At 39.9% G+C, this 16,174-nt stretch overlaps 1 protein-coding gene across 1 annotated transcript in view; it reads left to right on the forward strand.

Moving 5' to 3' along the window:
- The window catches only part of LOC131571634 (coiled-coil domain-containing protein 171-like), an 82,084-nt gene that overhangs the window by 53,053 nt on the left and 12,857 nt on the right, over positions 1-16,174 (forward strand). Inside the window, exon 18 of the mRNA XM_058824413.1 lies at positions 6,216-6,440. Within this exon, the coding sequence (XP_058680396.1) occupies positions 6,216-6,440 (225 nt within the window). The remainder of the gene's footprint in view (positions 1-6,215; positions 6,441-16,174) is intronic.

Raw genomic sequence — 16,174 nt, forward strand, 5'->3', positions numbered from 1 at the left:
GCCTTTCATGAGGCATTATCACTCAGACCCATCATCCTCAGGTGTTTGTGAAGGGGACTGCTGCTGTTGTTGAGGCTTTAAATATTGTAATTTCCCAAGTATAAAGGTCTCAATATACATCATGCACAAGTGATGGTGAGGGTGGTGGCACAAAAAGGGTCAGGTGTAGTCCTGACATCACTATAGTTTTTCCCATAAAAGTTAGGATTCTTCCTAGAATCTGCCTAAATTTTGCAGCCTAGCTCTGTCTTTCATGAACGGTTCCCAGGACAGATGAATCTAAAAAAATTATTCATTAGGAACACCAGCTTGTGTATACTGCTGAATTAATTTATAAGAACAAGGATTTCAAACTTATCCAGGTGTCAGAAACACAGACCTTATCTTCTCAATGTGTTTTTCTCCCAGAAGAAAGTCCCTCTCTATTGAGGAATATTTTAGCTCTGGAAAGTGAAATGAGAGAGAAACAACTTGTGGGAATGTCCTGTTTCATCAAAAAAGGCATAATGGAGTTAACATCTCCAGGCTGTAAATGCTGTTCCTTTCTCAAAATAAAGTCAAAATAAATTGAACTGTTAATTGAAAAGCTTATCTGATTCAATGCTGTACAATGCAGTTTAATTAACACAATCCTCCTTTTCTGTTGTTGTTTGGATTGATCTATAGGTTTATATCTCTTGTTGCAAGAGCAGAACAGGGAATGAGGCAAAACACCACAGTGTGGGAAACCTGCATGCTGCAGTGGGACAGAGTTACCATCTGACTGGGACAGGAATTCAGGCCAGCGCTGAAGAGATGGAGAAGCACAGATCCTGCCTGACTGGTGCAAAACTGGCCCTGGTGTCTCAGCCACCAAGCTCCACCAGCCCAGCAGCTTCTGACAGCAACCTCTCATTATATTAGGCTGAAGGACACTCAGTTCAGAGCCCCCAAATTCTTCCTCATCAGAACAAGAGCTGACATGCATTTCCTCTGTTGATAAACTGGTATGAAATCCCACACCAATCCTACAGACATTATTGACTGTGGCAGCTGAAGTGGAGAATTCACAGTTATTCTAGGGAGATCTTAATTTCTTACCATCTTGATCGACTTCTGCTCCCACTTTTTTTTTACCTACAGCAATTTCAGATCCCCCTAAGCCCTAGGAATAATTTATTGTGTGACACTCTGTGACACTGCCACTCTAAAACAAAAAAAGGAGGGGGAAAAGGAAAGGAAAATCTTAAGGATACTACAGACATCTTTTCATTTCTCCAGGCTAATCGACATCAATATTGTGGCAGGATTACCAGGATTTGTAGAGTTATGATCATAATATCCACCAAGAATAAAACAGTATATTATTTTTACTGTCTTTGTCAGCAAAACAAAAAATTCTGGCACTCAAAGAAAATGTTGGCTTGAAAGACTCTGCATTGGGAATTTCATGAAGAAATGTTTGCTTATGCAGTCTTTACACTCAGTGTGTTTGAGGGGAAGGTGGAAGCAAAGGTAGTTAAAGGAGGCTGCATATCCATCTTCCCTCAACAAGAGGGGACAAATCTGTTCCCAGAGCTCTTCAGATGACTGCTGGAATGCACCACAGCCAAGCACAGGGGCTGAGACTGTGCTGCTCTCCTGTGGACTGCTGAGCTCTTTTAGCCTCAAAATGTCATCTTTTCTGCTCCCAGCATTCCTCACACCCACAAAATATTTTTATATTACATTGAAATACCTGCCAAGTCACTTGACTCTGCTGCAAAGACAAAATCTGACTCAAAATTATCTCAGCTGCATGGGCTGAATCTGCTTCCCATGTCTTCTTTCAACACAATTCCTGTGCTAGCACACCACCTGTAACCAATTAAATGTTTTACTTTAAGTAGGATTAAACTCTAAATGTTAGTGGTCTTAATCTGACCTCTAAACTCTTAATCTGACCCATAAACCCATTAACATATTTCTGCTGATAATCCGTAGCCTGAAACTTTGGCAATAAATTCAAAATTGGTTATCCTGTTACTATTATCTAGAAATTTCATAAAAGCTTGCTGTGTATCATAACAAAAATGCTGATTTATTTCCCAAAACTGATGCAGGTCTTTTTCAGATAAAAAGGTGTGTTGGACATAAATTCTTAACACAGATAAATCTCCAAGGGCTGCTGGTCTAAACCAAGCATGGAGGGTTTCACACCGGCTTACTGTCAGTCAGGTAGTGCTGATGTTTTGGATAGTAATTATCGCTACAAACATGGAAATCTTGCTTTGAGGGACTAATAATTAAATGAAAAACTACAGTGCATTTTATGGAAAAAAAAATATTGTTTTGTGATAAATACCTTGGAGGTCTTTATGTGCAATATGTGTTTCTCAAGATAGTGACACTATAGAAGTGATGTGTGTACTATAAATGTTTGGTGGTTGGTTTTTTTTGTTCCGGACCAAGTTTTCTATGACTGTGGAGGGACATTTTTGAATATTAACCTCCTTGGGAATAAAAATAATGATCTGGCAGGTAAGTACTTCTCCTCTCTCGCCCTGGAACTCATATAATGATATAAGAGCCAAATTTACAGGGGATTTTCAGATGTGTAAAAGACCAGATGGAATGCAAAGAAGGGGAAAAACTGAGCTCATTTACTTATGTGCAGGAGCTTCTAAGTAATGAATTCACCTGTCATGTAGATAGCAGAGCTAAGGCAACAAAGTGTGTATTAGATGTTCATTATTTACCAGAAACAAGCTTTAGATATTAACCTGTATTCTATAAGCGTTTAGCACACTCATAGTTAGAGAAATGTATCAAACTGATGTTGTAGAACTGTGTTGGGCTTGAAAAAGGTACATAACACACGTTTTGTGTTGAGAAGAGGTAGATATCCTGGATTAGATGCAATATTAATTGCCCATGATTTTGCTTGTATTCTCACAGTTCCCTGAGCTGTAGGTGGGACCAGTCCACATATTCCCACATGCCACTGGAACTGAGAATTGCTGAGGCTTGGAGTGGTCATTAGTCCCTCTGGGTTTTTGTTCTACTTTATTTACAGCTGCCTCAGAGAAAGCTCCAGTTTCCATCTGTCTTTGCATCTGGGAAGATGAACTGTAAATCCTCGCTTTGCTTTGCACTGCCAGACCAATCCTGAGAAGTCCTAAGACCACATCACTGTAAACTTTGAAGAAAGGAATTGAGAGAATGAATCTCACTAAGGATTCTAGGAAAAGTACTGTGAGAGCAAGCAGTGACTTTACTAGTCCTGTAATAGCCTGTGTTGCTAGAAACACAAACAAAAGCATTTGGTATGAGCTGATTTCCCAGGAGTTGGTGGATTTCATTTATAGATACAATCCATTGCTGTAATTGGAGCAGCTGTTTCAAACGCAGGTACAACCTAGGAAAAATCTTCAGCCACTATGACAGGAAAATTTCCATGCCAATCTGAGGTGGTGCATAATATTCTATACAACAGTTGTTGTGCAGAACATAAGATAAATAAATATGCCAGAGGCCATGAACTGGCATTTAATGTCCTTATGTATATTTATTTATTAATATATTTCTTTATCAGCTTACTTTTTGTATCTACATTCAAGTCTTCAGCTTTTCTCTACCTATCAGTGCAACAACAGACACAACATTTTGGAACCATTTCAGTGCTCAATGCAACTCTGTGTAGCTTTCATTTACATCCCAGACATGCATTTCTTTAGTGTGAATCCATTCCTATTGTCCCTGAAAAGAACAGCAACTTTTCCATGACAGAAATGTGAAGAGAAAAGCCTTTTTTATAAAGAACTGAGGTTTCCTGGGAGTCAAAGCTGATATATGGGGAAGCTTTAAGATTAAACCACAACAAATCAATTAAAAAGCAGCTCGAGGAACTTTGCTCATTTTTCACAGTAAAGTTGGGCATTAAGTTATTCTCCTCTCCACAGCTCTTTAATCTTTGTTCACAAAACATAGGTAAATATTTTTCACGTATACCCCTCTGAGGAGGTGCAGGTCCATGTAGATCTTACAGGAAGGATCAGGCATTTCCTCTGGTCCTGACATGACATTTTTTTCCTGAATGAAGCTAGAACAAAATAGTGGTATATGTGCATAAACCAGTGCGCATAAACATTTACATCCAAATTCTGAGCTGTGATGATTTAGGGCCAAAGTTCCAACTTTCACTGTAGATTCTGCACATTATGGCATTGGTAATAAACAACAACTAGTCTGGAGATGAGTGTTTCTAAAAAAATATGACCCTGATGCCATGATTTCACTTTCTGATTCATACGTATTCTGTACCAGCAGCAGAATCAAGTGATGTTTAACATTAAATCACATAATCTTATCCCTTGAATAAAATGAAACAGGTATTTAATTTAATAGAAGACCCTGTTCTTTTTTTCCCCAATTATAAAAGGATTTCTCTGACCAAACAAGGGAAAGCAGCAAAGTATAAGTTTTCTCTTTGCCAGGTAAAATTTAGTTCCTTCTCAAAATTATGCATTAGGCCATTGGAAAGAAAAATAGTGTTCTCTTCTTTTTAGTGGATATAAATGGGCACATTCGTATTCCAGCAGGGAAGACTAAACTTGATTAATTCAACAGGGTATATACTAAACAAATCACAGTCTGTGTAAGAAGAAAGCAAACAAAAGGAATAACAGTTTCCAAATAAATGCACATGCACAGTGGATGCCAGACTAATACATGGGACACGAGAATCAATCCATGTTCATTGCTGGTGCTTGTCCCACAGCTGTCAATGTCCTGGATGTGATGAGACAGACACACTTTTGGGTGTCTGTCTCCATCTCTTGAAGTCTCTGGAGTCTCCCCTGGGAGCTGGAAACACAGCCATGATCCAGGAGTACAGCCTGAGCTTGTCCCCTGGCTGGGGACACAGTGGCCACTGCAGTTTTTGGCCCTTTTAAATTGAAGGTGGTTTTGGGTGCTTTCTGTAGCTGGATGTGTCACCTGGAGCAGCTCCAAATTTGTTATTTGCAAAGTTATCAGGGGTGGATGGAGAGGGGAGCATGCCATGTTTGGTGTTGAAGAACCTGAGTCAGCCTGACTTATCATTCCTAAAGTTAAACGTCCTATTTGTGGAAAAACAAACTACCTCTTAAAGTACCTTATAAGGGAACCAACAAGTTATCAACAACTTACCTAAAAGCTGCTGAGTGGACACAGCTGGCCTGGAGACATAGAATTGGCAGCCCTAACTTCAACAATTCCCACTTTTTAGCATCAGGGATGTTTAACACACTCCTTTCAGTATGGAGATTCCTCCTTTGAGCAGGGATGTTGCTCAAGGCTCCTCCCTGAGTCTGAGATTGGGCCACAGCCATTGGTGTGGGTGAGTGGCATCAATATGTACTCAATTATTGTTTTTTGCTAGCTTTAATATTGCTTCACAAATAGTGCATTATACTAGTAGTTATGGATACCTATGCTGTGTAGTAATCAGTAATCCTGATGATCTTTTAGTCTAATTGTTGCCATAATCAATTTAAATAAATTATTTTTATGTAAATATATTTGGTATTCCATCCTTAAGGCTGAAGGACAAAGTCATGTAAAGACTCAATTACACCTGTATAATTCTTAAATATAAACTGTTGCCTGAATCTGGGGCAAAGACTGGATGCAGCCACACCCAGGCTTCTATCTGAAGAGTTTAGAAAGACACTGGGTCCTTATGTCCCAGTGGAAGATTTTCTGATGAATTTTATCTGCAGCAGCTGTGTGCCTACATTTCACGTTAAACTTCAAAGAATGGTTTCTGCCACTGCTGGACTGGGTTTGGGAGCTGGGCTCAAGCAACTCGATCCTCCTGGTGTGGGGAAGGGTTTATTTTGTACACAAAATTATAGAGAACTAAAAGAAAATGCAAGAGTGATAGAGTCATGGCAGAATCACAGAATGGTTTGGGTTGAAAGGTACTGTAAAGGTCACCTGGTGCAACTTGCTTGCTGTGACTGGGGACACCTTCCACTATCCCAGGTTACTCCAAGCCCTGTCCAGCCTGGTCTTGGACACTTCCAGGAATGGGGCAACCACAGCTTCTTTGGACAACCAGTACAAGTGTCTGACCACCCTCTCTGAGAAGAATTTCTCCCCAGTATCCCATCCAACCCTGCCCTCTGGAAGTGGGAGGCCATTCTCCCTTGTCCTATCATACTGTCCAGGCCCTTGTCCAAATTCCCTCTCCAGCTCACCTGAAAACCCTTTAGGAACTGGAAGGGGCCATGGTGCAACTGCAAAGCTGTGATGTAGTTGCCATCACGGAAACGTGGTGGGACGACTCACATAACTGGAGTACTACACTGGATGGATACAAGCTCTTCAGAAGAGACAGGAAAGGTAGAAGAGGAGGAGGGGTGGCCCTCCTTTATATTAAGCAAACTTTTGATGCCATCGAAATTGAAACTAAGGAAGATGGAGTTGAATGTCTATGGGTAAGAATAAAGGGGAAGGCCAACAAGGCTGGCACCATACTGGGAGTCTGTTATCGTTCCACCCGACCAGGAAGAAGAGCAGATAGGTAATGTTTCAAGATCATCAGCCCTTGTTCTTGTCGGTGACTTCAACCTACCAGACATCTGCTGGGAACTTAACACAGCAATAAAGAGGCAGTCCAGGAAATTCTTAGAATGTATGGAGGACAACTTTTTGTTGATGATGGTGGGTGAACTCACCAGGGGAGAGACAATGTTAGATCTGCTGTTTGCAAACAGAGATGGGCTGGTGGGAGATGTGGTGGTTGGAGGTCGCTTGGGGCAGAGTGATCACGAAATAATAGAGTTCTCAATATTTGGTGAAGTCAGGAAGAGCCCCAGTAAAACTCTTGCATTGGACTTCCAGAGGGCAGATTTTGGCCTGTTTAAGAGACTTATTCATAGCGTCCCTTGGGAAGCAGTCCTAAAAAACAAAGGAGTTCAGGAAGGGTGGGCATACCTCAAAACAGAGATCTTGAGGGCACAGGAACAGACCATCCCTGTGAGCTGAAAGATCAGTCAACGGGGTAAATGTCCAGCCTGGCTGGGCAAGGAGGTTTTGGAGGAACTTAAGAATAAAAAGAGGATGTATCAGCATTGAAAGAAGGGTCAGGTCTCTAAGGAAGTATTCAAGAAGGCTGCTAGAGCATGCAGAAAAAAAATTAGGGAGGCCAAAACTCAGTTGGAACTTAGAATGGCGACTTCTGTAAAGGATAATAAAAAATGTTTTTATAAATACATTAATGGTAGTAAGAAAGGTAAGACCAGCCTTTGTTCTTTATTGGACAAAGGAGGGTACTTAGTATGTGAAGATGAGGAAAAGGCAGAAGTGCTTAATGCCTATTTTGCCTCAGTTTTTAGTGGGAAGATGACTTGCCCTCAAGACACCTGCGCGCCTGGGCTGGTTGATGGTGTCAGGGAGTAGAATGGACCCCACATTATCCAAGAGGAGGCAGTCATAGAACTACTGAAATGCTTGGATATTCATAAATCTATGGGACCAGACGGGATCCACCCCAGGGTAATGAGAGAGCTGGCAAACGAGCTTGCAAAGCCACTCTCCATCATTTACCAAAAGTCATAGCTCACTGGTGAGGTTCCGGATGACTGGAAGCTGGCCAATGTGGTACCCATTTACAAAAAAGGTGCAAAGGAAGATCCTGATAATTATAGACCAGTTAGCCTGACCTCAGTACCTGGCAAAATAATGGAACAGTTTATATTAAGCGCCATCACGCAAAATTTACAAGATGGCCAGGGTATCAGACCCAGCCAGCATGGATTTAGGAGGGGTAGGTCATGTTTTACCAACCTAGTCACCTTTTATGACCAGGTAACCCACCTAGTGGATGCAGGGAAGGCTGTAGATGTTGTTTACTTGGATTTCAGCAAGGCCTTTGACGCTGTCTCCCACAGCATTCCCCTAGACAAACTGGCAGGCTGTGGCTTGGACAGGAGCACTCTTTGCTGCGTTCAGAACTGGCTGCATGGCCGGGCCCAGAGAGTGGCGGTGAATGGTGCTGCATCCAGCTGGCGACCAGTCACCAGTGGTGTCCCTCAGGGATCTGTGCTGGGACCAGTTCTGTTTAATACTTTTATTGATGACATGAATGAGGGTTTAGAGTCCTTTATTAGCAAATTTGCAGACGACACTAAGCTGGGAACGTGTGTTGATCTGTTAGAGGGACGTAGGGCTTTGCAGAGGGACTTGGAACGGTTGGATGGATGGGCAGAATCTAATGGGATGAAGTTCAAGAAGTCCAAGTACCGAGTCCTGCACTTTGGCCACAATAACCCCCTGCAACAATATAAGCTGGGGACGGTGTGGCTGGACAGTGCTCAGGTGGAAAGGGACCTGGGGGTGCTGGTTGACAGTCGGCTGAGCATGAGCCAGCAGTGTGCCCAGGTGGCCAAGAAGGCCAATGGCATCCTGGCCAGTATCAGGAACGGTGTGGCCAGCAGGAGGAGGGAGGTCATTCTTCCCCTGTACTCAGCACTGGTGAGGCCTCACCTGGAGTATTGCGTCCAGTTCTGGGCCCCTCACTTCAGAAGGGACGTTGAGATGCTTGAGCGTGTCCAAAGGAGAGCAACGAGGCTGGTGAGGGGCTTGGAACACAAGCCATATGAAGAAAGACTGAGGGAGCTGAGGTTGTTCAGCCTGGAGAAAAGGAGACTCAGGGGTGACCTTATCACTCTCTTCAACTTCCTGAAGGGTGGCTGTGGTGAGCTGGGGGTCGGTCTCTTTCTCCAGGCAACAACAGACAGAACAAGAGGACACAGTCTCAAGCTGTGCCAAGGGAGATACAGGCTAGAATTAAGGAGGAAGTATTTTACATAAAGAGTGGTCAGATACTGGAATCATCTACCCAGGGAGGTGGTAGAGTCACCATCCCTCGAAGAGTTTAAAAAAAGACTGGATGTGGCTCTTGGTGCCATGATCTAGTTGAGGTCTTAGAACATGGGTTGGACTCGATGATCTTACAGGTCTCTTCCAGCCTAGAATTTCTGTGATTCTGTGTGATAAGGTCTCCCTTGAGCCTCCTCTTCTCCAGGCTGAGCCCCCCCATCTCTCTCAGTCTGTCTTCATACGGAGGAGATCCAGCCCTCTGACAATCTTTGTGAAAAATATCTTCTAGACCACTCAAGGATGTGCAGAATGACAAAGATCCTAGGATTTTCTGTTGTGTGATGTCTTTTTCTAATCCAAAAAAAGGAAAAATCTGCACCAGCAGAGTGGCAATTATTCATTGTGTGTAAGTGGTGACATTTCACTTCCCTACAATTCTGGAATTGAAATTTCTCTCACAGATCAGTAAGTGCAAATATCCTGGCTTTTTCCTTTCCTCTCTGCTACCGAGATAGTTTTCTATCCATTCACATTTGCTATTGCAATCAGCTTTACATTGACCAAGGGAAAACTGGCTGCAGTGGTGTTACAGGCAAAGCTGGAGTTTGCATTTAAGATCAGAGATTAAATATCCCACCCATCACAGAAAAACTGAAAGAGGGAGCTATGTTTAATATTATTTTTTTTTTTTTTTAATCAGTAATACTTATAACAGATGTAAGAAGTTAGTTCTGATACTATTACAAAGTTGTACAAGAAATCTTACTGACCAGGGAAGGAGAAAACCCCAAGAAATACAGGGAAGCTGGAGGAGAAATGCTCCTGTGTGCAGAAATAATCAGGGCACAGTTTATGTCCATTATATCCTTATTTTAATTACAGCATAAGTGACACAAAAATAGAAAGCATAAATTGGAACAGTCCTTCAACACCCACATACTTGCTTAACTGGATTCACCATTAGGAATCAGAATTGGGTTAGTGCATTGTTCCTGAGTTTCAGTGCACAAAGGGTACTGAATCAGATTTAAAATTGAGTGAGGATCCCACAAGCCCTAGCTGGCTCTTTATTTAGCAAATGCATAGCTTAAAATTAGGCATGTTTTCAAGTGCCTGACTGAATCATTGCCCTGCTGCTCAGCAGTATCAAATTTTCATCCAATCTCAACTTAGGGGAAAAAAAAAAGGGGAAAGATTTGGAAAATGTCATCCTTCTTTTAGGCTTTACTTCCTGTAATTAAAAATACCCTCATTTAACTTATTTTGCTTTTATAGAATCCAAGATATTATTGGATTCTTGCACAAAAACTTTCCATATAAAATAGAATAGGAGCATAAAACCCCTTAATCAGCTGAAAGTTTTATTCAAAAATTGATTAATTTTCACAATTTGTCTTGAGAAATGTACCAATCAAGAATCTGTTCTGTGGTTTTTTCAGGTAATTAGCATCAGTTAAAAGCAAAAGAGTTGGTTATTGCTGTCAATAGCATAATTATTATATTCCTAGTTACCATTATAATTATTAACATTTACTTCTTGCTCTCTCACAGTCCAGTAAAGTCCAGTTCCTTACTACATATTTTCTGCTGTTTCCAAAGATTGTCCATATTCTGATTGTCCAAATTCCTTAAAACAGAATTAGCAAAGGGATCATCTCTGTTTGCCTTTCCATTCCCAACACAAATTCGGCTGTACTTGAGAACTTGCAGAGAGATGAATGTTTGACCTCTTGAAATAAGCTTTATTAATAATGTATAGAATTACCAGCAAAACCAGGTTTACATATTGAAGAAGGAAAAGGAGTGAGGTGGAGCCTGCTGTTATTTTGTGGGTTTAATCCTTGCTGGTGGTGGCAGAGGTGTTTAAGAAGCAGCTGGACGTGACACTTAGCTCCGAGGTGTAATTGACAAGGTGGTGTTTCGCCAAAGGCTGTACTCCGTGATCTTAGAAATATTTTCCAGCCATACTGATTCTATGATTCTATGTCTAGCTTGTGTATCAGTTTAAAAAAAAAATACTGAGGAAAAAAACTCCAGATATACAATTATTTTTAATATAACTGCCTTACACCTGGATTTCAACATGTTGTTTGTTTTTAAAAACCAATATCTTGCTAGAGCAAATTAAAATCTACAAAGATTCCAGCCTGCAGTCTATAAAGAATTATTGTGAGACAGGTGCCTTTGAAATTCAAGGCTATAATATTGATAATAAAACTGGAAATTTTGGTATTGAGTTCCATAAGTTTTAATTTTGGTGTTAAGTTCCATAAATTTTCCATTAAGTTAAAAAAAAAAAACTTAATTCACCTTAATTCAAAACTTTAGGTCCTCCCTTAATTCAAAGAGCCAAGGTCCATCTCTCACAGTACAGAGAGGCTCTGGGGATGTGCCTGCTTTGCCACAGGGTGCTCCTCCTGCAGCAAGAACCACTGATCCCAGCCATGACACAGAAACCACCTAGAAATCATCCGGACAAAGGGTAAAACTCAGGCACAAATCGTTATGGACAGATTTTCTTCAGATCTGTAAATTGCTGTTAGAGTTATTCAGATATTAATTCTCCGGTTTTCATCTCTTTGGGGGACTATAATACTACATTTATAACAGGTATTAAATAATATCTGTGTAAAATACTGAATAGTATCTGTGTAAATAAGAAATAAGGATATCTGTGTAAAATAGACATGATATATATATACACAACACAGCCAATAAGTTGGTATGGTACTATATTGTTATAGATGTAATAGTACTATAATAATAGTATCTCATAATTTGACAGTCTTCCCCTCTAATGCATCAATCAAAGCAATATTGTGTATTATTGCCCCTCTCTGGGGCACACTCATGAGAGACATACTGATTTCCAGCTCATGACTGAGTTAATGAAGAAACACAATCTTATAAAACGGTAGGAATGGAACAAGAAACAAATAAAATGTGCTCAGAAAGTTTGATTTGACAGGATTAAAGCATCCCTCAGGAAATACAGGTCCTCTGTGGGCAGTTATGGCAGTCACAGGCAGTGGCCTTGATTTATCCTCTGGGATAGGGAATGTGTCCATATATTCATAGATGAGTTAAAAGTGTCACCAGGAAACTGCAGCACCAGGAGATTTTGAGAAATTGCTCTAACACGGTCTCAGCTAGGAAAGAGCAAAAGCATATGTATTCCCAGCCATGGTGAGGGATTATGTTTTAGTGAAAACGCTTCCTTCCATGTAGAATGAAAAGTTAGGGAAGGAAGGTCTGGGTCTTCTGTGAGACTTGGCATTTCCAAACATCCCACATGCAGCATTTGAATAAAGTTTTACTACCAGATCTCTGACGTCCCTGTAGTCCTTTCCTGAGGGGTGAGTAAAATAAGTATCTTATACCATGTAAGCTTTCCATTTTCCTCTCTTCCCACCACTGTGATCAAAGCAATTCATACGCAGGGCAGATTTAATCAGATTTCTGGCAAAACTTAACCTATTATTTAAAAAAAAAATGCAGATCTCAAGTTTTCCAGAAAGCCCCTCTCAAATAACCCCACTTTTCAAACATGAGCTGCAGCCTCAGGTGAAAATCCTACTGTTTAAGGAAATCTTATAGTGAATTGCAGTGTAATGACTACAAATGTCAATATATCAGATGCATTCCCAGCAGATTCTTAACTATGATGGATGTTACCCAGAAAAGCCTCCTCCTTGTAAGAAAATAAAAAGTTCTAGCTGAATATTTCCTTTAAATAATGATAATTTGAAGCTATCAACAGGTTTAAGCAAGTTGCATCCACTTTTCCCATTTGTTAATGGTATTAATAGCCACATCCAGGAGAAAAGAGACAGTGTTTAGTGTGGCATTAGAAATTTGGAATTTGTTGTTGCTATATACTACAAGGAGAGATGTTAAAAGTGATTTTTAAAGGTTATTTACTCAGGATGATGACAGTACTGATTCTGTTCTAGTGATACTCCATGATTCTTATATACTTACCTTTTAGTGAGTCCTGAGAGGAGTTTTGCAAAAGAAACCAATATTATACAGGGTCCAAAATGGCAACACAAGAGAAGTTTCTTCTCTAATGTTTTTAGCCTTTAAATTACAGTCTTGTGCAGCTATTATTTTCTGAAGATACAAGTAATGTTTTAACTAGATTACCTAGTGAGAAGAAAAATATTCACATTTCAGACAAAACTAATGCTTTTGCTCATCTCAGAAAGTCAAGACAAATCCAAGATTACCAGTTACTGTAGTACAAATGTGGCTTTTGTTTGAAAAGATGAGAGTCAAATTTTGTTTTCCTTATCAACATGTAGATTTAGTCTCTGTGTTATGAGTACAACTTCCATAGGAAGACTCAGAAAGGTAAAAACTCTGCTTCAGTGATGCCTCTCTCATTTTGAAGGCCCAGTAAAAAAACCAAGAAATCCAAAGGACCATTGCCACATCTGAGTGCATGTTCCTCATGTATGTAGGTTTAAAATGTGAGGAATTAAAATACGAATGTCTGGGGACACTGGCACTGTCACCCTCATGCCTGGATGACAAACTGTATATGCACCACCATTAGGTGTAGTTCCTTTTGTCAGGCTCGATTTCAGAGTTTGCCACACCCTTCCATGTTTCCTACCACGGGCCTTGAACCTAAAGAACATTTTCATGTCTCATTCTATCTTTTGCAAACACCTGGGAGTGCAGATATTCTGTATTAATGTTTTCTAGGATGGAAAACAGGAAAATGAAGAAAACTGCTCTTCCTCAGCAGGAATACAAGTTAAGTGTTTTAGGCTAAGCATCACATTATGCCTCAAAAATCTCTGTCTATTTTTGGTTATCTGAAGGCTCACCTTTCTATACTGAGATAGATGTAATTTCCCAAAGAAACAAAATGCAGAAGCTGGAATGATTTTCAGTCTCTCTTCAAATGAACCTAATAACTAATGCAATTATTTTGAAAGAAACATCAAATTTTACAACTAACTTAGGACCTGAAGCATCAGAACAAATGCAGGTCTCTCCTACTAATGAAATACATAAATAATGTCCACACTATCGTTCCTCCTAGGTTAGTTCTTCCTGTGATAAAAGGTAGACAAAAAAACACACAAAGCTGCACCATAAAATCAGGAATATTTTAGAAGGGAGGTAAAATTTCTGTTTAAAAAACTTCCAGCTAAACCAGGATTAGGATAACTTCTGATACAAAGGAAATCCTGCATCTGCTGATGAACACAGGCAACACACCAAATCAGGGAGCTGCCCTGACTTGTCGCTCATGGCACAGATCAAGATTTACGTTCTGTTCTTGGAATAGTTTCAACTGCATTAATTTTTAATCAGTCAGGATATTAGTTCTCTGCATAGGCATTGTCCTCTGTCAGTATTTAATCAATTTGACTCTGTTTATAAACTTTTTCTTCAGCTCTTCAGATGCAAGTGCCACATGGAATGTATCACAATTTAAATCAGTCCCATTTTCATAGAATAGAAATGTATATCAGCCATTTTGATCCTGTTTTAGCCTGTGGTGGTTGCAGGCTGAGCACCCCCACATCTCCCCATCAGTGCCAATGGCAAGAGATCCACAGGGCAATGTGCATTAGAAAAATCTTGCCAGGCAGTACTCAGCCAAAAAACCCCCAATGCTTTCTCAGAAAGTTTGATAATTCCGGTTATGTTACTCCTAGAGTTAAATCCAAGATAAAAATGAAATTGAGATAAATTCTCCTACCCTATTAAAATATTCAGCATCTCACATTTCCTTCTCTCCACTGGAAATAAAAAATAATTAATTGAATTTTTAAAAAGCAGAAAATCTTTAAACAATTCAAGCAAAAGACAGTGAAGTTCAGTGTCAGTATATTGGAATATTTCTTATTGGAATATAACAATTTAAGCTATTTCAGCTTTCCTACATTTTAAAATTCTGTTTCCATCATGAAAATATTTTAATGCAGCTAATTTTGTCTCTAATTTCCCTCTCTGTCACCTGTATTCAGTAATCCCTCAATCATTTTTTCCAGGATTAAGTTTAAAAGCCAGATCACCTCATCAAACTGCAGGCCCACATTTGCTTTATACAACAATGGAAGCATTATAGCAATTTTTCTTCCCCTCCCAGGAGCATGATGAAATTGTAGCTTTACACTGAAAATTGCCTTTGAACAGAATGGTCTACTCTGACATGAGCAGTCCGTCCTGTGTGCACACAGAGTCGTACCTGCTGCCTCTGCTGACTGAAATAAATTACAAATAACTCATCAGTGCCAGCACACTGACAGCAACAGGAGCTGGGACCTATCCCTGCTCACAATCAGCTGATTCTTTATTGCTGCCTTTGCAAGAGACATAACTAACCTGGCCTGACTTTCATGTGGAAAACTGAGTTTGTTGATTGGAAATTTTAGAATAAGAAGTAAATTTTAAAAAGCGAAAGGAAGCAATTTTCTGAGGTATTTTTGTTTGTTTGTTTTATGGGGCTTTTTTGTTTTGTTGTTGTTCTTGTTGTTTTTAGTTTTATTTGTTTGTGTTTTTTTTTTAAATATACCTTCTACTGAGACTGTTTATCAGCTGGAAAAATATGATGAACCAGGACTCAGCTACTCCTGTTTTAGAATTAATTCTGAGGGGACAAGATGAAATCATAGAGGCAATAGCCAGGCACCATGGTTTTGCCTTTAATTAGGACCCAGACAGTATATCACATTGATAGATAGATTATCTGGAAAGACAGTCTTTAATATCTGAGGTACTCCCATTTCATTTCAGGTAGTGTACTGGTTTAAGTGCATAGCTGGCTTGGGGGCTAATTGTCTATTTTCTCCAAGTTTTTTACATTGATATTTCCCCTAGAAAATTCAAATCCTGCACAAGAATGCTGAAAGCAGTTCTGTGTTCATAAGTGGATCCACATTTTCAGAGACGACTGATGCTACATTTGCCTTGCTCCATTAGAGAGCCAGTGAAATGAATTGTCTGTTTGTTCAACTGCAGTTTTTATGTTCCTTAGTGCTCCCTAGAGTACCCAGATTTCTCTTCTTCCAGTAGTGAAATGTCTTGCCTGCTGTCTAGTGACACAAAGCTCAGCTATTTACTCTGATTTCACTGAAATATACACTGAAAGACATATACGGTATATGTAAAGTGGAAAGGTTTCTTAACCATCCCAGGATGCTTACGGTTCCTTGGTCTAAAAAAATAAGCTGTATTTTAAACAAATTACTGGAAAACTTCCTTCCCTAATTATACTAAAGATTCTTAGCATCTCTTCACACCTTCTTTTTCTAAAGAACTTTATTGAGAGCTCTGGGCCTTGAGTGGCAGCTGACCCCATCCTTACCAGAATATGTCATTTCTTTTT

The sequence above is a fragment of the Ammospiza caudacuta genome, chromosome Z (genome assembly GCF_027887145.1).
Source record: "Ammospiza caudacuta isolate bAmmCau1 chromosome Z, bAmmCau1.pri, whole genome shotgun sequence".
Lineage (NCBI taxonomy): Eukaryota > Metazoa > Chordata > Aves > Passeriformes > Passerellidae > Ammospiza > Ammospiza caudacuta.